Source organism: Peromyscus leucopus, chromosome 2, assembly GCF_004664715.2.
Source record: "Peromyscus leucopus breed LL Stock chromosome 2, UCI_PerLeu_2.1, whole genome shotgun sequence".
In the NCBI taxonomy this organism is placed as follows: domain Eukaryota; kingdom Metazoa; phylum Chordata; class Mammalia; order Rodentia; family Cricetidae; genus Peromyscus; species Peromyscus leucopus.
The window spans coordinates 143120729-143144737 of NC_051064.1; the positions used below are offsets into that span (position 1 = coordinate 143120729).

At 49.1% G+C, this 24009-nt stretch overlaps 1 protein-coding gene across 1 annotated transcript in view; it reads right to left on the reverse strand.

The window, feature by feature from the left end:
* Fhad1 (forkhead associated phosphopeptide binding domain 1) overlaps positions 1 to 13953 on the reverse strand; it is a 124136-nt gene extending 110183 nt beyond the window's left edge. Inside the window, 2 exon segments of the mRNA XM_028880667.2 lie at positions 10340 to 10446; positions 13818 to 13953. Coding sequence (XP_028736500.1) covers positions 10340 to 10432 — 93 coding nt within the window. The 5' untranslated portion in view covers positions 10433 to 10446; positions 13818 to 13953.
* Positions 13954 to 24009: the final 10056 nt, after the last annotated feature.

The window sequence follows — 24009 nt, forward strand, 5'->3', positions numbered from 1 at the left end:
CAACTTGGAGGAAGAAAGGTTTACTTGGCTCACAGTTCCAGTTCATCACTGACAGAAGTCAGGGCAGGAACCTGGAGGCAGGAACTGAATCAGAAGCCATGGTGCTGTTCACTGGCTTGCTCCCAGGCTCAGGTTCGAATATCCTTGTTAAACGATCCAGGCCTATCTGCCCAGGGTTGATGCCACCCAGAGAGGGCTGAGCTCTCCCGCATCAACTAGCACTCAAGAAAATGCTTCACAGACATGTCCACAGGCCGATCTGATGGGGGCCATTCTTCATTAGAGGTTCCTCTTTCTGGGTATGTGAAGTTGACAACCAGGGTCAGTCAGAACATGGTTCCAGCCACACCGACATTTTCAGAGCAGAGGGGATTCACGGATCTGTTACTACCCTCTGCTCTGTGGCAAAGTGTGGTACGTACACATGATGCACTATTTATCTGTGGACAGTCCTGGTTTACCCAAGTGGGACTGAGTCACAGGAGTTGGGGGGTGGGGTACTTTCAAGAGCAGAGGAGATAGCTCTTAGGTGACGTGCTTGCTTGCCTTGTAAGCATGAGATTATCCCCATGTAAAACGACAGGCATGGTTGCTCATGCTTGAAATCCTAGCTGCGGATCTCACTGGCCAGCCAGCTTAGCCTACTTGGTGAGCTTTGGGCCACTGAGAAACATTATTAAAAAAAAAAAAAAGTGTGTGTATGTGTGTGTGTGTGTGTACCTGAACAATAATGCCTAAAGTTGTCATCTGATCTCCACACACACATGTATGTGTGCATACACGTGCACACACACTGAAATTCACCCACTTGAGTGTGAGTGTGTGCGCACGCGTGCGCGCGCGCACGCACGCACACACACACACACACACACACACACACACACACACTGAAATCAGACCAGCCTTTCAGTAGCTGGATCTAGAGAGCGGTCTGAAGAGGAATCACAGGCAACCAGCCTCTGTTGCTGGTTTTAAAGATGAAAGGGGGCCAGAAACCATGGAATGTGGGAAGCTTCCAGAACCTGAGTATGTCCTCCAACTGAGAGCCAGCAAGGAAAAGAGGGTCTCATCTCAGTAACTGCAAGGAACTGAATTCTTCCAAAAGCCTGAATGGGCTGGGAGGCACGACATCTCCAGACGTCAGGGAGGACCCTGGGTCTGTTGACATTTTGATTTTGGCTTTGAGTGACCCAGAACAGAGACTGAATCCACCCAAATTTCTGACCCGAAAGCTGTGAGATAATAAATACATTGTTGGAAACAGAAAGTTAACATAACGAGTGAAATGTTCTATTCTAACTTAGCTGCCAGTGGCGGTCCCCACCACTTCCCAGCAATGTGGTCTCGTGACACAGCCACCACACAGGTCCCCCACTGCACATGCCCAGAACTGGTAACTGAAGGAGACGCAGAGCTTGCCTGCATCCTGTACCCTACTGGGGCAGAGCCGACACATCTACTTCATCACCAAAACCCATCAGCCAGTTTCCCATTCATTCTGCCTGCTGAAGAGTCTCTCTCAAATGCCAAGCTGCGAAGCCCTTTGTGGGGAGGCTCCATCTTCCAGTTATGTTCTGTACCAGATGTTAAGCCTTGCTCGTTCACTGTACCAAGGCTCTCCAGGCCTTGGCTTGCTGTCTTAGGGTTTCTACTGCTGTGAAGAGACACCATGACCGTGGCAACTCTTATGAAGGAAAATCATTTAATCGGGGTGGCTTACATTTCTAGAGGTTTAGTTCATTACCATCATGATGGGACAGGGGGTGTGCAGGCAGACAGGGTGCTGGAGAAGTAGCCGAGTATCCTACATCTTGGCTTACGGGAAGCGGTCTGCGACAGTGGATGTGGCTTGAGCATACAGGAGCCCTCAAAGCCTGCCTCCACAGTGACACACTTCCTTCAACAAGACCACGCCTACTCCAACAAGGCCACGCCTCCAATTAGTGCCACTCCCTTTGGGGGCCATTTTCTTTCAAACCACCACACTTGCCAAGCCAGAACGTTGGTCACCGAATCCAGATCCTCACACTAGCTACCAGATGGCCTTTCTAGCTCCACTCTGACAGGCTTCCAGGTTTTGTTTACTCTGAGAACCTGTCCTTTGTACCCTAGGTAGGACTCAATGGTTACCCTAGTAGTACAGCCTCAAGGCACTCCTAGCGAAAACATGCTGTTACCCTAGTTCCCCAGCAGGGGGCGCCAGCCCAACGTGTTGCCTCAAAGGAGGGTCACTCGAGCCTCTCAGCTCCCCTGTTTAACTGTTAGCTCTCATTGAGGATTCCACTGCTTTAGGTGGCTGCCCTATTGTCTCTGTGAGCCCCCAGGATTTTTAGGTGTTCCCCAAGCCACACGGGAAAGCATAGAGTCAGTCTCACGTCTGAAACCACTCCTGACTGACTGTGTGGTTTGGGCCTTTCTAAGACCCATTTACACACTTCGGTATGAAAGATGATAATAACAATAATAGTAGTTTTTATTCCATAGGGTGGCATTGTGTGTGTGCTGTTTACCTTATTTTATGGCACAGGGCCTCTCACTGGCCTGGAACTTGCCAGTCTGGCTTGGCTGGCCAGGCAGGGAGCACCAGGGATCCCCCCCCAGTTCCTCCTCTATGGGAGCAGATTCTTAGACTCACCTTCAAAAGGTTTGCTTCCTAAGGGATTCTAGATAAGGTCTACCAAGGTGACCATGAGATCAGTCACAGGAATAAGGGAGGTGGAGGAGAGGCTGCTGCTGGAATAGAAGAGGCTAGCCGGGATGCAGTGAGCGGAGGAATCTGAAAGTTAGGAGCCTGCATTTAATAAGCAAGCTCGTGAGCATGTGGGAAGTTCGTCGGCCACTGGATGGGGACATTTCTTCATTCAAAAAGAACCAAAGCCATTTCTCGGCAGAGCCTGAATAACAGTCATGTTCACCAGGTGCAGCGGTGTGCACCTGTCATGGAAGTTATGTGTGTGACGGAGGCAGGAGGATCGCTTGAGTCCAGGAGTTTATGGCCAGCCTGGGCAACATAGCCCGCCTCATCTCGTAAACTAAGAAGGAGGTGTTGGGGAGATGGCCCAGCGGGTACCCTGCTTACGATGTAAACATGAGAACCTGGCTTTTGATTCCCACTGTAAATGCCAGGCATGGCGGGGGCATCTGTAGCCCTCTAGCCATGGGGTTATGTGGGAGGTGAAGACAGGTGGGTCCCAGGAACCTAGTCCTAAAGCTCCAGATTCAGTGAAAAACTGTCTCAAAATTAAAGTTGGGGCTGAAGAGATGGCCCATTGATTAAGGGTGTTGGCTGCTTCTTTCAGAGAGTTCTGAAATTCACTTTCCAGAGATGTGAAATTCCACATCAGGGAGCTCACAACCTGCTGCAACTCAGCTCTGAGGGCTCCTGCACCCTCATCTCACCTCGGTAGGCAGCCACACAGCCACACACACACACAGCCACACAGTCACACAGCCACACAGCCACACAGCCACACAGCCACACACACACCCAGCCACACAGCCACACAGCCACACAGCCACACAGCCACACAGCCACACAGCCACACAGCTACACAGCCACACACAGCCACACACACACCCAGCCACACAGCCACCCAGTCACCCAGCCACCCAGCCACCCAGTCACACAACCACACAGCCACACAGCCTCACAGCCACACAACCACACAGCCACACAGCCACACAGCTACACACACAGCCACACAGCCACACAGCCACACAGCCACACAGCTACACAGCCTCACAGCCTCACAGCCACACAGCCTCACAGCCACACAGCCACACAGCCACACAGCCACACAGCCTCACAGTCACACAGCCACACAGCCACACACAGCCTCACAGCCACACAGCCTCACAGCCACACAGCCACACAGCCACACACACACACACAGCCTCACAGCCTCACAGCCTCACAGCCACACAGCCACACAGCCACACAGCCTCTCAGCCACACACACACACACACACACACACACACACAACACACACACACACACACAGAGAGAGAGAGAGAGAGAGAGAGAGAGAGAGAGAGAGAGAGAGAGAGCCATCAGTAACCACCTCCAATATTAAACTGTACAAATCACACTTCTCCACTCAGAAGGGTTTAGCACCGAGCTGAGCTGCGTTAAGTCAGGGAGTGCAGTCTGAGTCACACTGCAGACAGAGCGGCCATTTGAGAGTTGGTCCCTCTCTTGCTGGGAGCCTTTCAGTGCCTCTCTCCCCTTGCTCTCCCAGTCTGGACCAGAACCCTAGTGGCCACCCGAGGAGTCCCAGCTGCCTCTCAGCCCTCCCCAGTCTCCCCATGGGACCCACTGCCTTTCTCTCAGTACTGTGGGCTCACCACACGTCCTCTGGCTTCAGGGCCTTTGCACGTGGAATTCCCTGGCTCCCTGTGGGTGGTTGTGTCCTCCTTGACCTTCCCGGCCTTCCCTTTAGAGCCCTGACGCTGACATGTGACTATTAGCACGTCTGTGGGCACTCAAGGCTGCATCTGCTTCCAGGTTGCAGGACCACGTGACTCGGCCCTAGGTGCTGTCAAGCCAGGTAAATATTTGTGAAATGAGTGTGTGCTGATAACTGGAGACCAGGCTGCCCAAGGTGGGCTTCCTGCTGCCACAAAGGAGCCAAAATCTGCACAGGGGGCAAAGAAAAGTCTGGAAGGCAAACCCTAGAGATCAGCCTCTTATACTTCACTTGTTTAGTGTTTTTTTTTTTGTTTGTTTTTTTTTTGAGACAGTCTCACTAGGGAGCCCTTCACTGGGCTGGTACTTGCCATGCAGACCTGGCTGGCCTTGAACTCATAGAAATCTAACTGCCTCTGCTTCCCAAGTGCTCGATGTAAAGGCCCATGCCACCATGCTTGGCTACTTTCCATGATTTTAAGTACTGAGCTCCCTTTCATCATCAGAAAATTTAATGTCAAAATACAGTGGCATCTACCCCCAATATGAGGTTGGGTTTACTAATAAAAAGAAATCTTGGGGAATAGGTTCTCCATCCTTTAGAATTGACCTGAGCAAATAAAACTATTTATTTATTTATTGTAAGATTTTTTTAAGATCACATTTATTTATTAATTTGGGGGTGTGCCCATGCCATGGTGCACATGCGGAGGTCGGAGGACACCTTGCAGGAACTGTTTTTTTCCTTCCACCATGTGGGTCCCAGCATCAGACACAGGTGGCCGGACTTGGCGGCAAGGCCTTTACCCACTGAGTCCCACCAGCTGAACTTTATCCAGTGGGGTGACTTCTGAAATTTTTATTTTTATTTGTGTGTGTGTGTGTATGTGTGTGTGTGTGTATGTGTGTGTGTATGTGTGTGTGTATGTGTGTGTGTATGTGTCCATGTGCGTGTACGTGTGTGTATGTGTGTGTGTGTGTGTGTGTGTGTGTGTGTGTATGTGTGTGTGTGTGTGTGTGTGTGCGCGCGCGTGTGTGTGTGTGCGCGTGCTGGGTGTTGGATCCCGGAGCTGGAGTTCCAGGCGGTTGTGAACCTCACGTGGACTGGGTTCTCTATTAGCAGCCTGCTCTCTTAACTACGGAGTTGCCGCTCCACCCTGCTGACTTCCATTTGAAGGAGGCCAAGGACAGTAGGTGGCCAATTATTTTTATATCAAATGCCACTCAATTGCTGCCCGTATAATAATGATTCTCATTAGTTCCCTTTTCCAAACAGCTTTCAGGCTCCATAGGTGCCCTCCTCTCCCCCAGCGCTCCTGAGAATTTCTCTTAGCCTCATTTTATGAGACCATAATGATGATCACGGTGTTATTTACTTAACATTGTATGCCAGGCATTCGGATGCCTCTCCTCATTCAGACAACACCAGAATCCAGAGAGGTACATAGTTTACAGATGGGAACATATGCTTAAAGCCACATAGTCAGGAAATGACAGAAAGAGGTTCAGGTCCAACTCTGCCTGCCTGTGCCTTTTCAAACCATAATGATTATTTAGTCTTACAGTAGGGTCCAAAAAGAGAGATCAGTGGGGCTGGTGAAATGGCCCAGCAGGGAAAAGTGCTTGCCATTAGGAGAGCTGGCCCTGAGGTCGTAAGTGCAGGAGAACTGTCCCTGACCCTCATCAGCTGCAGCACTCGGGAGAGAGGCCCCTGCACCTGGACTGGGGAACACAGTAGAGCTGGCCCTGGAGGGTAGGTGTGGGAGAGCGGGCCCCAAGGGTGTGGAAGCTGGAGAACTGGCCCTGCCCCTTGCTGGCCAGGGCAATGCTGGAGAGCTTGTCCTGGTGGTGAGGACAGGGGAGAGCTGGCGGGTTGACCAACCCAGCAACTACCCAGGCCCGGAACCAGAGTTAAGTGTTGGCGCACCCCAACGTCCACCCTGTCTGTGATCTGCTGGGGCACAGGTGGGGGAAGGGAGATCCTGCAGACCCAGGGCCACAGGATCTCTACACTGCAGCTTCCATAATGAGATTTTCCCTTTCTTCCTTTCCTTTCCTTCTTTCTTTTTTCTTTTTTTTTTAAAGAATTTATTTATTTATTTATTATGTATACAGCATGTATGACAGCCAGAAGAGGGCGCCAGATCTTATTACAGATGGTTGTGAGCCACCATGTGGTTGCTGGGAATTGAACTCAGGACCTCTGGAAGAGCAGTCAGTGCTCTTAACCTCTGAGCCATCTCTCCAGCCCCCCTTTTCTTTTTTTATCTTAAATTTTATTTTGTTTTATTGGGGGTGTGTTGCAGGGGCAGAGGGTGGATGTGAGGGGACAGGAGATGGGTGAGATTGGGATGCATGATGTGAAAGACACAAAGAATAAATAAAAAGATAGTTTAAAAAAAGTGTTTGCCATGCTAGCCTGGGTGGATGAGTCAAATTCCTGCCACCCTTGTAAAGGTGGAAGGAGAGAACCCCCTCTACAGCGTTGTCCTCTGACTGCCACAAGCCACTTCCCATGGCTCTCTCTCTCTCTCTCTCTCTCTCTCTCTCTCTCTCTCTCTCTCTCTCTCTCTCTCTCACACACACACACACACACACACACATAAATAATAAACAAAACAGAAAAAATTAAATAGATTCCTGTTTTTACCTTGGCTAACAGGAAATAAAATGACCTAAAGTCTCTCTCTATGTCTCTGTCTCTCTCTCTCATTCTGTTTTTTCAAGACAGAGTTTCTCTATGTAGCCCTGGGTGTTCTGGAATTCCCTCTGTAGACCAGGCTTGTCTTGAACTCAGAAATCTGACGGCCTCTGCCTCGGACTAGAGGCTTGGGTCACCATGCCTTGCTTAAAGTCTCTCTCTTAATATGCTAAGAAGAAATACTGACTCTTTCTCTTAATTTCCCCAGTGTGGGCACTGAACCTGTTCTCTGTGCCCTTTCCTGGAGACCTTGTCATATAGGAGACCATGTGAAAGGGGGTGTGGTGGTGTCTCAGTTAGGGTTTGTATTGCTGTGAAGAGACACCATGACCACAGTGTCTTATAAAGGAAAACATTTAATTGGGGCTGGCTACAGTTCGGAGGTTCAGTCCATTATCATCATGGTGGGAAGCATGTCAGCATGCAGACAGACATGTGCTGGCAAGGAGCTGAGAGTTCTACATCTTGATTGCAGGCAACAGGAAGTGAACTGTGTACTGGGCATGCTTGAGCATATGAGACCTCAAAGCCCGCCTCACAGTGTCACACTCCCTCCTACAAGGCCACACCTCCTAATGGTGCCACTCTCTATGGGCCAAGCATTCAATCACATGAGTCTATGGGGGTTGTACCTATTCAAACGACCACAGGCGGTTAATTATGGTGATCAACTTGACTAGACAGAGAAAGCTAGCCCTGGGCATTAGTGAAGCACGTCTCTGGAGTATCTGCAATGGTGGTTTCCATGGAGATGCTGAGGACTCTGATTCAGTGCCTGCCTTTGTAATAGGAATGATTGGGAAGCGGTGGGAAGTGGGAGGTGAGATCAATCTGGAGGAAGCACATCACTGCACACTGGGACGTGTCCTTGTAGCTGTCCTGGTGTTTCATGTATTCCCACTCTGTTTCCTGTCTGTCAGGAGGTCTGAAGTTCCTCTGCCACCTTTGATGTTCTGACCGCACACGAGGGCCAGTAACCATGGAGTGAACTCTCAGATACTGTGCACTCACACAAGATTCTCTGTTGTTTCCATCAGGTATTTTGTCCTGGCATCCAGAAGAGTAAGTACCACAGGAAATATGCTGAGCTTTTTTTTTTTTTTTTGTGTGTGTGTGTGTGTGTGCTTTTTTGAGACAGGGTTTCTCTGTGTAGCTTTGGTGCCTGTCCTGGATTTCGCTCTGTAGACCAAGCTGGCCTCAAACTCAGAGATCAGCCTGCCTCTGCCTCCCGAGTGCTGGAATTAAAGGCGTGCGCCACCGCTGCCCAGCTGCTGAGCTACTTTTAAATTGGTCGAATTTGTTCTAAGACTAGGCGAACTTTCCAGAAATGCTAGACTATAGCTAACCTGCTATGTAATGGCGGGATGCTGAATGTCTTCTCTCTAGAATCAGAAATGAGGCAAATATGGAGATTTATGGGGCTCTTGTCCCTCGTACTCAACACCTAAAATAAAACAGCCGTGAATAGCACTCACCGCTGGAGGGGGGTGCAGAACCATCTTCTCCTACAATGCTGGCGGAGATGGCCACCGCACAGCCACTTTGGACAAGTGTGGTGGTGTCTCTAGGTACTAAACAGACGCTGCTCTGTGACCCTGCCATCACATTCTCAGGTGTTCATGCCCACTCACAAACTGTGCACAGCACTGTGCTGGGTAGATACTTTGTAAATTTGGCACAATCTGTAATCATCTCGGAAGTGAAGCCTCAATTAAGAAAATGCCTCCATCAGATTGGCCTTTGGACAAGCCTGTGAGGCATTCTCTCAATTAATGGTTAATGTGGGAGGGGCCAGGAACATCACCTAGGCACGTGGTCCTGGGGGTGTTTAAGAGAACAAGCTAGTGAGCCGTGTCCTCTGTGACCTCGGCTCCAGTCCCTGTCCTGAGTTCCCGAGTTGCCATCCCTCAATGGTGAGTTATGATCAGAACTTGTAAACAAAATAAACTCTTTCCTCGCATTGCTTCTGGTCATGGTGTTTATCACAGCGGTGGGCAGCAAACTGAAATGGGCCGTTATCTGTAAACCACCCCAAACTAGAGATAATCACAATGTCCTCTACACAAATGATTAAACGAACAACTGCATGTCCATACCACGGAATACTACCCAGCAGTAAAAAAGAAACAAGATAGCAATCTAAATACATCCGAAACAAACCCCTAGCTCAAAAGGCCATACCCCGTATGATGTTATTGATGTAACTTTCTCCAAACAACAGATTTATCAACATGGAGAAGAGGAGACTAGTTTCAGGGCTCAGGGATGGTGGGAGGGGCCGCTGTACCTATGAAGTGGGGTCTAGATCTATGATGGGGCAGATGTTTTGCATCTCGGCTTCTGCATATGAATCTGCACCCGTGACAAAACCATGGCCACCTGCTCTCCACAGGCCACCCTGTGTGTCCCCCACACATATGTCCAGGACCATGACCCATGTCCTGGCCTGTTGTGTCACACAAGTGTGTCACTGGGGAAACAGAGTGAGGTGCACACTCAAGCTCCCTCCACTGTCTTTGGAACCCTCTGTGACTCTTCACCTGTTTCAAAAGAAGGATTATTAAAGAGGTGTGGTACAGAGTTGGGGGGCAGTACCCCTGCTCTCCTGCTGTAGGAGGCCCCATCCCTAGCTCTCTGCCCTTCCACACACATTTTAACCTGCTTGAATATTTAAAGAGACTCGGAACCTCTGTTTTGATTATTCATTTCTTCCACTTCCTTGGCTGTCAGTGAACGGAGGCTTTGGACCAAACCACAGCCCATCAGAGAATAAAGTAGATCAAAGGAGGCTGCGGCTAAGCCCAAGGCTTCACCTCAGAGCTTCCTGAACTCCATGGTCCCCTCCGAGGCAGGCTAAGAAAAGGGAAAGGCCTTGGGTGAGGGGGCTTTGGAAAGATAGAGGCCTCCCCTGGCACAGGACAGGGGAGGGTAGTTCAATGCACCTGCCTCGTGCACACCTTAAACACACCCAGAAGGCTGCTTTAGGACAGGGCACAACTTGGGACCCGTGAGGATGTGTTCAGCAAGAGGCAGAAGGCCTGTCACCTTCAGGTGACACTCAGCTCCCCTCCCCCACCCAGAAGATTCCTGCACCTGATTGTGGATTCTTGGTGGCTCAAGGACCTAGGTGGCTACTTACTGGATGTAGCCAGTTGGGCGCTGAGAGTCTTGCATCCATCCCACACTAAAGAGCGCTGGAGTAGCATGGGGCAGGGGTGGGTCGTGTTCTTACCTGTAAGACGAGGTCCGAATCCGTATGCTTGCCGATTGTGGTGCTTTTATTTAGGACAAAAAAGCCCTCTGCGCTCTTCAAATAGGCTTTCATTCTCTCTGATTTCCCTGCAGAAGGGATCAGAAAGGCTTTGATTAGGGAAACATGTTAGCCAGACTGGGATGGATAGGGTCTCCCTAGAGTCATCGTGACCCGAGGGAAAGGTCTGTCGAGACAGGGAGTGGCCAGGTGTTGACAAGGCCATGCCTTTGGAAGGTCATCTCGCCTAATAGTGATCACTAACAGAGAAGAATTGAAATCTGATAATCAAACTCAAAATTTTCAAAAATATATTTCTTTACCTTATGTGAATGTGTGTGTGTGTGTGTGTGTGTGTGTGTGTGTGTGTGTGTGTGTGCTCAAGTGTATGAATGTTCACCAAGTGCATTCAGAAACACGCAGAGGTCAGGAGAGGGTACCAGATCCCCTGAGATTGGAGTTACAAGTGGTTGTGAATAGGGGGAGGTGCTGGAGAGATGGCTCAGCAGTTAAGAGCACTGGCTGCTCTTCCAGAGGTCCTGAGTTCAATTCCCAGCAACCATGGGGTGGCTCACAACCATCTGTAATGAGATCTGGTGCCCTCTTCTGGTGTGCAGGCATACATGCAGATAGAGCACTCATATACATTAACTAAATAAACAAATATAAAAAAACAAAAACAAGTGGTTGTGATCTGCCATGTGCGTGCTGGGAACTGGACCTGGGTTCTCTGTAAGAGCAGTTCAGTAAGAACTCTTAACCACTGAGCCATCTCTTCAGCTCCCAATGAAAAAACAAAGCTCTAAATAACCTAAGCACAACCTGAATGCCGTGGATGATGGCTGCCCACCTAGTTATCCACGACACCTACTGCTCATGTTGATTAGCTATGACCCAGCACTCACTAGTGCAGATACTGTGGGTGAGTTACTCTCTCCTAGGCTGCTATCATTGACACTAATTTGGGCGTCTCAAACTCCAGTTCGGAGACCCACACACTCCCACTGAGTTTAACCCACCAGGCTGGCCCCTGAAAAAGCAGGCATCAATTAATACTTTCTTTGTAGATCACTGAATTTCTCCATATATTGAATTAGGAAAGAGGGTGATTTCGTTTTTAATTTTAAAACACCCTCCCTTCCTCTCTCTGTCTCTATCTCCTCCCTCTCGTGTGAGTGAGTGTGTGTGTGTGTGTGTGTGTGTGTGTGTGTGTGCGTGTGCGCGCGCGCACGCGCACTGGTGTCCATATACCTCAGTAAAAATATGGAGATCATAGGACAACTTGCAGGAGTCAGCTCCCTCCCTCTGTGGGTGGGTGATGGGAATCAAACTCAGGTCCTCATGCTGGCTCGGCAAGTGCTTTTACCTGCTGAGCCAAGGACTGATTTCTAAAGATACAGTAGGAAGACGCAAGATTCTATGTGATCAGGAGTCTGCACAGATTTTCCCCAACATTTTGTTATGGAAATGCCAACTATACAGAGATCTTTAAAGTAGACAGCGAGCTGGGTGTGGTGGTGCACGTCTGTAACCCAGCACTATGGAAGCAGAGACAGGAGGATTGTGAGTTTGAGGGTGGGCTAGAGTACATAGAAAGAAAATCAAATGGAGCCAGAAAGATGGCTGAACCCTGGCTTCTCAGGGTTGTAAAGGACTCAGGTTTGATTATCCCAGCATCCGCGTGGTGGCTCGTGGCCATTCATAACCCCAGTTCCAGGGGATCTGATGCCATCTTCAGACCTTTGTGGGTACTGAGTGGACACAGTGCACACACACACTTGCAGGCAAAACCCCACGCACATTAAAAGAAGAAAAGAAAGGAGTACAAATTCCTATGAGCTCGCCAGATTCTGTAATCAATAGTTTGCTATTAACGTTATTATCACGATTAGGTTTGGGGTTTGGAGACAAGTTCTCCAGGTAGCCCAGGCTGGTCTGAAACTCACTGTATAGCTGAGATTGACTTTGAACTCATTTTCCCATCTCTACCTCCCAGGCACTAGGATTACAGGTGTATACCACCATGCTCAGCTTGCTGTGCCTTCTTTCGCACCTACCCATCCATTCATATTTCTACCCATCCATTCATATTTCTACCCATCCACTCATATTTCTACCCATCCATTCGTATTTCTACCCATCCATTCATATTTCTACCCATCCATTCATGTTTCTACCCATCCATTCATATTTCTACCCATCCATTTGTATTTCTATCTCACAATGCACTCCAAAGTAAGTTCTGCACAGTTTAAAAACAAACACTGAACATTCCTAAAACATTGATGCATCTTTCTGTTTGAATTCTAACTGCGCTCCATCCAGGTGCCCAGGACACATCTCAACACTAGCTCTAAGAGCAACAGTCCTCATTTTCTTTTCAAGTGAGAACCTTCTGGAAAACAGAGTTATGGGGATAGAAACAAAAAACCCCTGTAGCTGTGATGGTGAGGACACTCAGGTCTCTTCTCCATCAACACCCTGTACTGAGTCTAATCAAGGCTAGGCATTCAAGGATGACCTTGAACTCCTGATTCTTCTGCCTTCACCTTCTGGGAGCTGTGTTCCCAGACATGCACCACCACACCCACCTGCATGATGGAACCCGGAGTGGATGCAGGACATCCAAGGCAAGGGGCGGGGGTCTCTGGTCTAGGAGTCTCCTGTCTCCTGCCTGCGTTCCCTCACTTGTTAGTGTCCCTCACTTGTTAGCTTGCTTGTAGAGTGAAATCCTGGGGCCCTCTGCCATCCTGGCGGTTTTGGTCACTACTCCATCTCCAGTGCCCAGAGCTGCCATGCCACACAGATCGAGGTGTTCAGTAAATACTTATTGAATGAGAGGACAAAACGATGCCTCCAAGGAAGGGCAGCCTCTACCTTTCCCTTCCCACTTCAGTGTCAATCCTAGATGGGATTTTGGAAGCTCAGACTATTTCTTCCACTTCCTCTGAAGACATTGTTTCTACGTCTTAGTCCGGCCCTGTGCAGTCCCTCACCTGCCTGATAATACTGTAGCCATTTGAACTTGCTAAACTGTGGTTTGGTCTCTCTTGATACCCCGCCAAGAGCCGATCAGCTTCCATCACACAGGGGTCAGAGACTGGTTAGAAATGGGCTATGGCGTGAACATTCTGTGAAGGCTACTCAGCCTGGGAGCCAGCTGTATACTTTCCTCCGAGTTACAGCTGGGCATGTGAGGTCAGGCAAGGGGATCTCTGTGACTGCTGATGGATGACCGCCTAAGTCAGAGAGTTCTCCTCCTAATCCAGCTGCACCAGGTGGACATCCTAGTCCCCATCAAGATGCCTCTGGGGACAGGGTGTGACTGCACTTAGGGAGGAACGGTTGGTGTCTGGGCAGCTGCCCTGAAATTAGAGCCTGGATTGGAGAGTTTGGGGCGAGGACACGCCTCCCCCCATCACCACTGCTCTCTGCCAGTCATCCTTGGAATCGCACTTACCCGTCAGGAGGAGGAAACTAGAGCTCCGTCCTCCTCCAAGAGCCCTGCGGGTTGGGAGCGGCTTGACAGCTCCAGGGCGAGGCGGCCTGCCGCGCTCTGCGGAGTCTCCCTCCTGGCCCCGCACCCCGCGCGCCTGCCCGGCCTGTGTACGTGCGTCTCCATGGCAACGCAGCGGGCTGGGTCAGCAGGTGAGGGGCGTGGCCTTTGTGGGGGCGTGGCCGCGCTCTGAGCACCTACTCTGTGTGTGTGTGTGTGTGAGAGAGACTGTGTGTGTGACTCTGTGTGTGTGTGTGTGTGTGTGTGTGTGTGTGTGTGTGTGTGAACGAGCACGAGCGCGCGTGTGAGCACGAGCACGACCAGGGTGGGGTTCAGGTATGACTATGTATTCCAGGCAACCCGAGAACACCTCATTTCACAGATGGAGAAACTGAGCTCAGAGGCCCCACAAGTTGGTGGCGTACGCCTTTAATCCCAGCACTCGGGAGGCAGAGCCAGGTGGATCTCTGTGAGTTCGAGGCCAGCCTGGGCTACCAAGTGAGCTCCAGGAAAGGCGCAAAGCTACACAGAGAAACCCTGTCTCTAAAAAACCAAAAAAACAAAAACAAAAACAAAAGAGTGATTTAGCCCAGAGGGTTTGTTTTTATTCCCTCTGTGGAGGGGTGTGTGGTGACAGGTGGGTTGGGAGGTTGGAGAATCTTGGGGGTCAGCACCCAGTCTCATCCAGACACAAGCCCTCTGGGGTGAGGATGGTGTTTGGTTTGAAGTGAGCTAACCAGACAGAACCAATATTCTTTCTTTGTGCTAGGGACAGGCTGTTTCAGACCTCACAGTCCTCCCATCCACATCCCTGCTTCTCTGTGACAAGGGGCATTTAGCCATTTTTAGTCTGTCTCTCCATGAATTGCCTGGGGCCCTATACACATTAACCTGACTGGCCTGCCCAGTGAGCACAGCACCAGGGATGTCTGGCTTCTATGTGCACAGGTAAGCAAACACCACCAGTAAAGACCTGTTTGTACTACTGGATTCAGGGAAACCAAGAGCACTGTGAGGGGGAACTGCCCAGGGTCAACTCTCTGCATCCTGTGTGGCTGCCAGAGCATCCCTGAGGAGGGAATTCTGAGCTTCCAGCTGAACCAACTTTCAGAGTCCTTAGAATAGAAGATGCCCAAGCCTGATCAATCTTCCTCCTTGATGGGCATGAAATTCTCCAACCTGATTCCATACAGTCCACGTTCACTTGAGAAACAACAAAAACCATTTTGATTGCACAGTGCTTCCTGGGTGGAATGAGGGCCTTCCCTTTAACAATGGTGGGCACCTTAATTAGGGTTTCTGTTGCTGAAACAAAGCACCATGACTAAAAAGCAAGTTAGGGAGGAAAAGGTTTATTCAGCTTACACTTCTGTATTGCTGTTCATTACTAAAGGAAGTCAGGACAGGAACTCAAACAAGGCAGGGCCTGGAGGCAGGAGCTGATGCAGAGGCCATGCAGAGGTGCTGCTCACTAGCTTGCTTCCCATGGCTTGCTCATCCTGCTCTCTTATAGAAGCCAGGACCACCAGCCCAGAGATGGTGCCACCCACAATGGGCTGGGTCCTCCCCCATCAATCACTAATTAAGAAAATGCCTTACAGCCAGATCTTACGGAGGCATTTTAGCAATTGGGGTTCTTTCCTCTCTCATGACTCTAGTTTGTGTGTCAAGTTGAATTAAGACTAGCCAGCACATCGGGGTATTGAGAATACCGCTTTGAAAAAAATATCCAAGACTTTGGTGCCTACAATCACACTTCGGTTGAGTTCTGGATAGCTTGGGAGCAGGAGCAGGGGACACACAGAAACACTCAGGGGAGTGACTGCTGCAGTGAGGTACTGGAAATGTCAGCGAGTCTCATAATTCAATCACTGTCCTTTTGACAGAGACATGAAGCTTGGAGACACAGAAGGGGCCCGTGGCCACACCCACTAGACAGTTGAGCAGGGTCTGTGGCCTGACTTACGGTTTATGATGGCCTGACAGACTTATGTGTCGAGTAGGAGTCACATTTTGCATTTGGATCTTTCCTGGACTAGAGACATTATACAGAATGTGATCCCCACTCTCATGCTTGGCAGCGGCCCTGGGCTGCAGCTGTCTGTCACACACTCACTGAGAGAAGTGGACTGCTCTGTGCAATGGGCTGTACTGCCTGCCCAGTGTTCAGCAGGTTAAGTGGATCCAAACATTTCAGCTTCCAATCGTCTCTCTCTCTCTCTCTGTATATGTTCATGTGTGTGCATCATGTGGATGTCTGTGCAGGCATGCCTATCTGTCTTTGTACATGCGGAAGCCAGAAGACAATTTTGTCATTTTTCAAGGAAGGTCTGTACTATTTTTTTTTTTTTTTTTTTTTTTTTTTGGAGACAGGGTGTGGTAGTTTGAATGTAATTGGCCCCCACAAGCTCATACATAGGGAGTGGCATTATTAGGAGGTGTGGTTTTGTTGGTGTAGGTGTGGTCTTGTTGGAGGAAGTGTATCACACTGTGGAGGAGGGCTTTGAGGTCTCATATGCTCAAGATACCACCCAGCACTCAGACTACTTCCTGTTGCCTGCAAGATGTAGGACTCTCAGCTACTTCTCCAGCACCAAGTCTGCCTGTACTCTGCCATATCCTGCCATGATGATAATGGACTGAACCTCTGAACTGTAGGCAAGCCACCCCAATTAAATGCTTTTCTTTACAAGAGTTTCTGTGCATGGTTTCTCTTCACAGAAACAGACACTCTAACTAAGACACAGGGTCACCCACTGTCCGGGAGTTCACCAGGAAAGCAGTCAGTGAGGCCCAGGGATCTTTCTGTCTACACTTCCCAGTATTGGTATTACAAGCACACGTCACCATGCTTACGAACTGAGATTAGAGATCATGACCCTATGCTTGCTTATCACTTCCCTGAGCTGTCTCCTGAGTTGGACATTTTCAATTTATGACAAGCATGTTGGGTCATAACCTGTCTGTAAAGCAGGGAACATCTGTAGATGGGTGTAACTGGAGCAGTTCCTACTCTTAGGGACCACAACTGAGAGACCTCCATATGTTTCTCCTTCTGCTCTTGCATTCCAGAAGGAGGTGAATGCTGGCTTTGGCTCCAGCAAGGAGAGGTGGGAGGCTCCATGGTTGGCTCAAAGGAAGCTACCAGTTCTGTAACCCAGTCTAGAAGTCCCCTCGCAGACCTGCAGTGAAGCTGATCTCCTAGATGACTCTAGAGCCTGTCAAGTCAATAATCAACATTAACCATCACATTTGGGCTCCAGTGGGCAGTAGATCCTAAACCTGACCCCAGATCAGGATCACCAAATTCCCGGGCCACTGTGCTGACACGCAGGTTGTGTGGAACTCGATGATAAACCACGTAAAGGTCTTTCTGTTCGCACAGCATCCCGGGTACTCAGAGCAACATCTGGTGTGTATAACACTCACTATCCTTTTTTTCAATTAAGTGAGTGAGGTTAGGTATGAATGGACTGACCAAGGACCCTGGAGAGGGTGGGAGCCACTGAGATGGGGAGGAAAATGGTACCCCAAGCTGGGTGTACAGTTCTGGAGAGCCCAGAGCTTTTTGTTGTTTGTAATAACAGTTGTGCTATGTTTAAGCATTTTATTTATTTTTTTTGGGGGGGAGGGGCAGTGGCGTGTGTGCCACAGCGCCTGGGTGTGGAGGTCAGAGGGCAGTCCAGGGGAGTCAGTTCTCTCCTCCCGTTACATGCGACCCTAGGCGACCCTAGGATTGAACTCGGGTCATCAGGCTTGACACGAGGCACCTCCAACCGAGCCATCTCATCAGCCCGAGGCTGGAGCTTTTCCCGGCTTCTCCTCTGCCTTAGCAAGTGGTGATGGTCACCTTAGCTGCTTGTCACTCACAGAAGCTGTGGGTCCCAGGGAAGGAGACATGGGGACTGTATGCCAGGGAGATTAAGAAGTGAGAACAGATAACTCAGGGCTGACTCATAAATGACACCTGACTCCCTGCCCACGTGGACCCACAGTGGCTCTCTGAGGCACGTCTCATGAAGGTGCTCTTGTCTCTGTTACTTGTACAGAAAATTCTAGAAGGCCTTGGTGGGTAGGTGTCTCTGTCAGTGGCAGAGCCCTACCATGTGAGAAAGCTTCCTCCAGTCACTGGCTGGAGGTGATCTCATCTCCTACTCCTCAGCTCCTGGAGGACTTCTCGTATTTCACAGGGTGCTTTAGTCAACTCAGAGGTGCGGATGTGGGGCATAAGGTGGCTGTTTTGGATGGTTCCTGGCTCTAACTTTTCCTTCCCTTCCTGAGCAGGTTGGCATTCGCCTCTCTGGTCATTTTTTTTCTCCTCAGGTTTCCTCTGAATCATTTCATTTGGACTGATGACATCCGGCCTCCTCCCCACACTCTGCATAGACTCTCTCTCTGGGAACAATTGCTCTTTTCTTTCCAAGCCCTCGTCCACCCTCATCTGTTACCCCGTCTTCTCATCTTTTCTGGGAATGGATTGTTGTTCAGAAACTTAAGCCTCACAGATCTCCCCTCTAACCCGGGTCTGAATATAGACCAGTCAAGAGCTGAGAGACAGGAATGTTCCCAGTGACTAGGATCCAGCAGAAGCACAGTTTGCTCTGTGGAGCTCAGAAGGAACTGAGGAAGAGAAGGGGGGGGGGGGCTGTGGCCTTGTTCTTACATGACTCCCAGCACTCATGTGTTGAAGGCTTGACCCCCAGTCCATGGTGCTATTGAGATGTTTCAGGAACTTTAGGAAGTATGAGGAGGCAGGTCATTGAGCTCTTGGGAGGGGGGAATCTCTCCCTCTATCTCCCTCCCTTCCCACGTCTTCTCCGTCCCAGGCACCATAAGCTGTGCAAACTAGCTTTGCCGCACCCAGACCTGGTGCTCTGCCGCCTAACAAGCCAGAAACATGGGGCCAAGCCACCGTGGATTGACAGGTGTAAACCATGGGCCTAAACAAGCCTTTCTTTGTTTGTGAGTTGATCATCTTGGGTGTTTTCTAACAGTGAGGGAAATCTGAGAAACATAGGCAGGGACAGGCTTCTGCCTGGGGTAGGTCTGAGGGGGTCAGAAGAGGAGCCTTTGACCCCAGTCTTGAAGAACGGACAGGATTTCAGGATGTGGAGAAGGAGAGAACAGGGAGGTGGAGGAAGGGCTGAGGGGACAAAGGGTGAGACACAGGCTGAGTGTGGCAGGGGAGGTTAGTCAGGTTGAGACTGTGAGGATGAGCCCTGGTCAGCTCTCATTTGCTGGTTTTCCTATTGATCCAAAAACGTTCTGCAGCTTGATGGAGCCCAACGCCAGCAGGAACTGGGCCAGCATGGGAGCAGACTCATTGGCCACTGTAAACGGAAGTCATCAGGTCTGTGCTGGCTGGTCTTATGTCAGCTTGACACCAAAACTAGAGTCGTCTGAAAGAAGGGAAACTCGATTGGGAAAATGCCTCCATAAGATCTGGCTGTAGGGCATTTTCTTAATTAGTGATTGATGGTGGGCCTAGCCCATTGTGGGTGGGGTCATTCCTAGGCTGGTAATCCTGGGTTCTACAAGAAAGCAGGGTGAACAAGCCAGTAAGCTGCACCCTTCCATGGCCTCTGCATCAAATCCTGCCTCCGGGTTCCTGCCCTGTTTGAGTTTCTGTCCTGACTTCCTTCAATGATGAACAGCAATGTCAAAGTGTAAGCCAAATAAACCCTTTCCTCCCTACTTGCTTTTTGTTTATGATGTTTCATCACAGCAACAGAAACCCTAACTAAAGACAAGTTCCTACTGCTTGTTAGCTCTCAGCAATGGTTCTGACCCCAGACGGAATTTCTGAAGAGTAGTCACAACAGGGCAGCTAGAGCTCCAGCCATTGCATCCACTCAGCTTTGAATGCCAAAGGGAATAATGAGGTTTCCCTGCTAACCGCTTCTCAGTTTCTCTGGTGGGTTACATGCCATCCGTACAACTGAGATGGAATTTTGTCTGCCACAAAGAGACTGAGAGTCTGGGCTGAGACTGGAAAGAGCATAAGGACCGGAGTTCGAATCCCCAGTACCTGTGTAAAAATCTGGGTGTGGTGAAGGAGGTAGCCTCAGAGAAAGAACTGTAACACTGTGGTGCTTACACCGAGGCCAATGTGGGCAACCCATTTCCTTCCTTCCTTCCTTCCTTCCTTCCTTCCTTCCTTCCTTCCATCCTCCTTTCTTTTCGTTTTTAAGATTTATTTATTTTATGCCTGAGTGCTATCTGCACGTACACCTTTATGTCAGAGAGGGCATCAGATCCCACTAGAGATGGTTTTGAGTCACCAGGTGGTTGCTGGGAATTGAACCCAGGGCCTCTGGAAGAGCAGCCAGTGCTCTTAACCACTGAGCCATCTCTCCAGCCCAAACCATTTTCATTTACTTTGAAAATCTGGATTTATAGATTTTTAAATTTATATTTGTGTGGTGGGGTGGGATGCACAGGCCAGAGAATATTCAGGTGTCCTCTTCAATCCCTTTCTGCCTTATTCCTTTGATATGAGGTCTCTCCTTGAATCTGGAGTTCCCTGGAGGCTAGACTGGAGGCCAGGAAGTCCCAGCTGCTCCCCTGCCTCTGTCACTGGAGTTGCAGGTGCACTCAGCCACACTGGACACTTTTTATTTTTTCATGGGCACTGGGGATTCAAGCTTGGGTCCTCATGCTTGGACAGCCAGTGCTCTTACCCGCTGAGCCGTCTCCCCAGCCCGGGATGTATCGATTTCTCCTCCTTGGAAACCCAGATCATCTACTGGACTTTCCCCTGTGTACAGAGCAATAGTCTGCTCCTGCCATGGAGAGGCTGCCCTTCTGCACACTTCCACTACAATGTACACATTGGAATTTCTTCTCTGAGTTCTGCTGGCTCCGGAGGTTTTACCTCTCAATTAACTTGATTATGTAGAATGATCCTTTTCTCCCCCAAAAGTGGACATGTCCAAAGCACAAATATCCCATGGGTCTCCTTGGGGACTCTCATGCCCCTGAGTCCAAATGCCCGGGGGCCCACAAGCCCCTGGGTCTAAATGCCTGGGGACCCACAAGCCCCTGGGTCTAAATGCCTGGGCATCCACAAGCCCCTGGGGTCAAATGTCTGGCTTCATTCCCCCCCCCCCATACTTATTTTATTGTGATAGTGGGGCTTGAACTCAGGTTATACCAGGCAAGGCTCTCCTCTGTCCTTCAGTCCCAGCTCTCACCATTATTGGTATTTTCCTTACAGGGCCCTTGGGTGCTGTTTCCAGAATATGAAAAACTGATTTAAAGTCCTCTTCTTCCCCAGTGGGTGGAGCTCTTTGAAGAATGTTGTTTTAATATGGTCACTTATTTTAATTTATTAATTTTGTGCTGTGTGTATATGTGTGTGCTGTTTATAATGTGTGTATGAATGTGTAGTGTTGTTTGTGTGTGTGAATGTGCATGTATATTGTATGTGTGTGTAAGAGTATGTATAGTGAGTGTGGTGTGTGTATATATGTATTTGAGTGTGTATATGTATGTAGTATATGTAGTATGTATGAGTGTGTGGCATATGTGTAATGTATATAAATGTGTGAATGTATGTGTGGTGTGTGTGTGTGTATGTAGTGTGTGAGGGAGTATGCATATATGTGTGTGAGTGGGTATATGTACTGTGTATGTAGTGTGTATATGTAGTATGTGTTTGTACATATCTGTGTTTGGGACTGTTTACCTGCAAAGACATTGGTTTTTATTGCAAAGCTTTTGAAGTTTAATGAAAGTAAAGAGTCTAGCCCTGTGTGCCCATTATCCATCTTCTATACTTTCCCAGCTTGCCTAATCTCTCTTTTTATTTTATTTTATTATTTTTCTAGGGTAATTTAAAGCCAGTTGGGCCACTTCATTCACAGACACTTCCTCACCGAGAGAATCTCTATTTTTCCACTCTGTTCCCCTGTGAATTGTCACATCTAACCAAGCTAATGATGACTGGTGAGCACCCGACTTCTGGCTTCTGCTGTTTCCCGATTCTCTTGGATGTTCTCTAACCGCTGGTTTTTTAGTACCACAATCTCAAAGCCACACTTGGCTGCTGTGGCTCTGAAACCTCTTTATTCTACAGCAGCGCTCCCCCGCCCCCTTTTGAGAAAGAGGCTGGCCTCAAACTCCCAATGTTCCTTTCTGTGCATCCTGAGGGGGTCAGGTTGTCCACTTGCCTCTCCCTTTGAGGCCATTGACTTGCTAAAGAACCCGGGTCTTGGTCTTTGTTGTGATTTGAATGAGGAATGTCCCCCATAGACTCCTGTATCTGAACACCTGGTCCCTGCTGGTGGTGCTGTTTGGAGAGGTTATGGAACCCTTGGGAAGAAGAGCCTTGCTGGAAAAGGGGGTGGGCTTTGAGATTATCTAGCCTGGTCTCACTTTCCGAATCCCAGGCCAGCCTCATGATCCTCCTGCCATGACACCATGAAGGGCTGTATGGTAACCCTTTCTCTGCTAAGCTGTCTTCTGTCAGGGCATTCCATCTGTCACTGCAGAAAGGAACAATGCAGCCGTGTAGATGGCTCCACCCTGGACTCGGCTGCTCCTGGGGGCTTCAGTGCCTTCCTCCTCTCACGCACAATTGTTAGGTCAGAAGCCTGCTTACACTCAGCCCTCTTACTGTTAGCAGCTCTTCCCAGCCAGGCCGTGGGATTCGACAGCCCATCCTGAGCACAGAGATGCCTGGTTTGTGCAGTTGCAGTTGGTGAGAGACAGGGGTCTAGTATCCATGTCCTACATACGGGTATTATCGTGCATCTAGCTTTGTTGTTTTAAAAATACATTTATCAACAAAACAGCAACAACCAATCATTGCCGGGTGTGGTGGCGCACACCTTTAATCCTAGCACTTGGGGGCAGAGACAGGCAGATCTCTATGAGTTTGAGGCTAGCCTGGTCTACAAAGCAAATTCAAGGACAGCAAGGGCTCTGTTGCAGAGAGAAACTCTGTCTTGAAAACCAAACCAAATTCAAACCAAAATATATTTATGTATCTTGTCTGTTTATTTGTGTGTGTTGTTTTATTTCTATTTCTGTGAAGAATGCCATTGAGGTTTCTGTAAAGGTGAACTGTCGTAGACGGCTGTTGGTAGTCTGGACATTTTAAAGTACTGACATTTCCCATCCACAAACGTGGGGTGTCTGTCCACTGTTTGTCTCTCAGCTTGTTCCATCAGCATTTTGTAATTTTCACCATAGGAATCATTCACTTCCTTGGTGACATTGCCTTCTAGGTGTTTTATCTTTTGTTGCTTTTGTGAATGGGATCGTTTTCTTGACATCTCTCCCAGCATCTAGTTGTTGGTATATGAAGGAGCAGCTGGGTTATGCTGACTTGCATCCTGAAATTGCTTTATTATTATTATTATTATTATTATTATTACTGTATTATTATTATTATTACCTGAGATAAGGTTTCAAGTAATAGGGATAGGCTGACTGTTGTGACAAGGGGATAAATAAAGGACAGACACACAGACATAGACATATGTGCAGAAAAGCTGGGATCGGGTGGGCCATGCACTCTGATGGAGGTACACCACCAACAGCAACAGAAACTCGGAGTTTACTGCACACATCTGTATGGAGGAAGCAGTTTATTCACACAGATGAATGGGGGCTGGTTTAGCTAGACCCAGCGGGAGGACTCTGCACGGGACCAGTCTAGGGCTGGAAACTTCCCAGAGGAAGAAGCTGTGGTTGACAGTTTCTGTTCACTCTGGGTTCAGCTGAAGGTCAGTCATTTGTGACATCTATACTAGGACCCGAGGAAGGCTTTGCTATCCCCTGGGCCTCACCTGGGGAAGGCTTTGCCATTCCCGTGGGTCTGAGGCATTGGGTCCTTAACATGGCCGTAACCATGTCAACAATCCACTCAGTGTTTCGTCTGCTCCTTACACACTCACTCAGGGCTTCCTTCACCCTCTACAGTCTCATGTAGCTCAGGTTAGCTTCAGACTCACCAGGTAGCCAAGGATAACCTTGAACTTCTGGTCCTCCTGTGTCTGTCTCCTGAGTGTGGAGAATTACAGACATCCATTACTTTGCCTAGTTTATGAGATGCTGGGACTGAATCCAGGCTTCATGTGTGCTAGACAAGCCCTGTATGTACTGAACTACACTCTCAACCCTAGTTAGTCAACTAAAAAGTTCTCTGTGT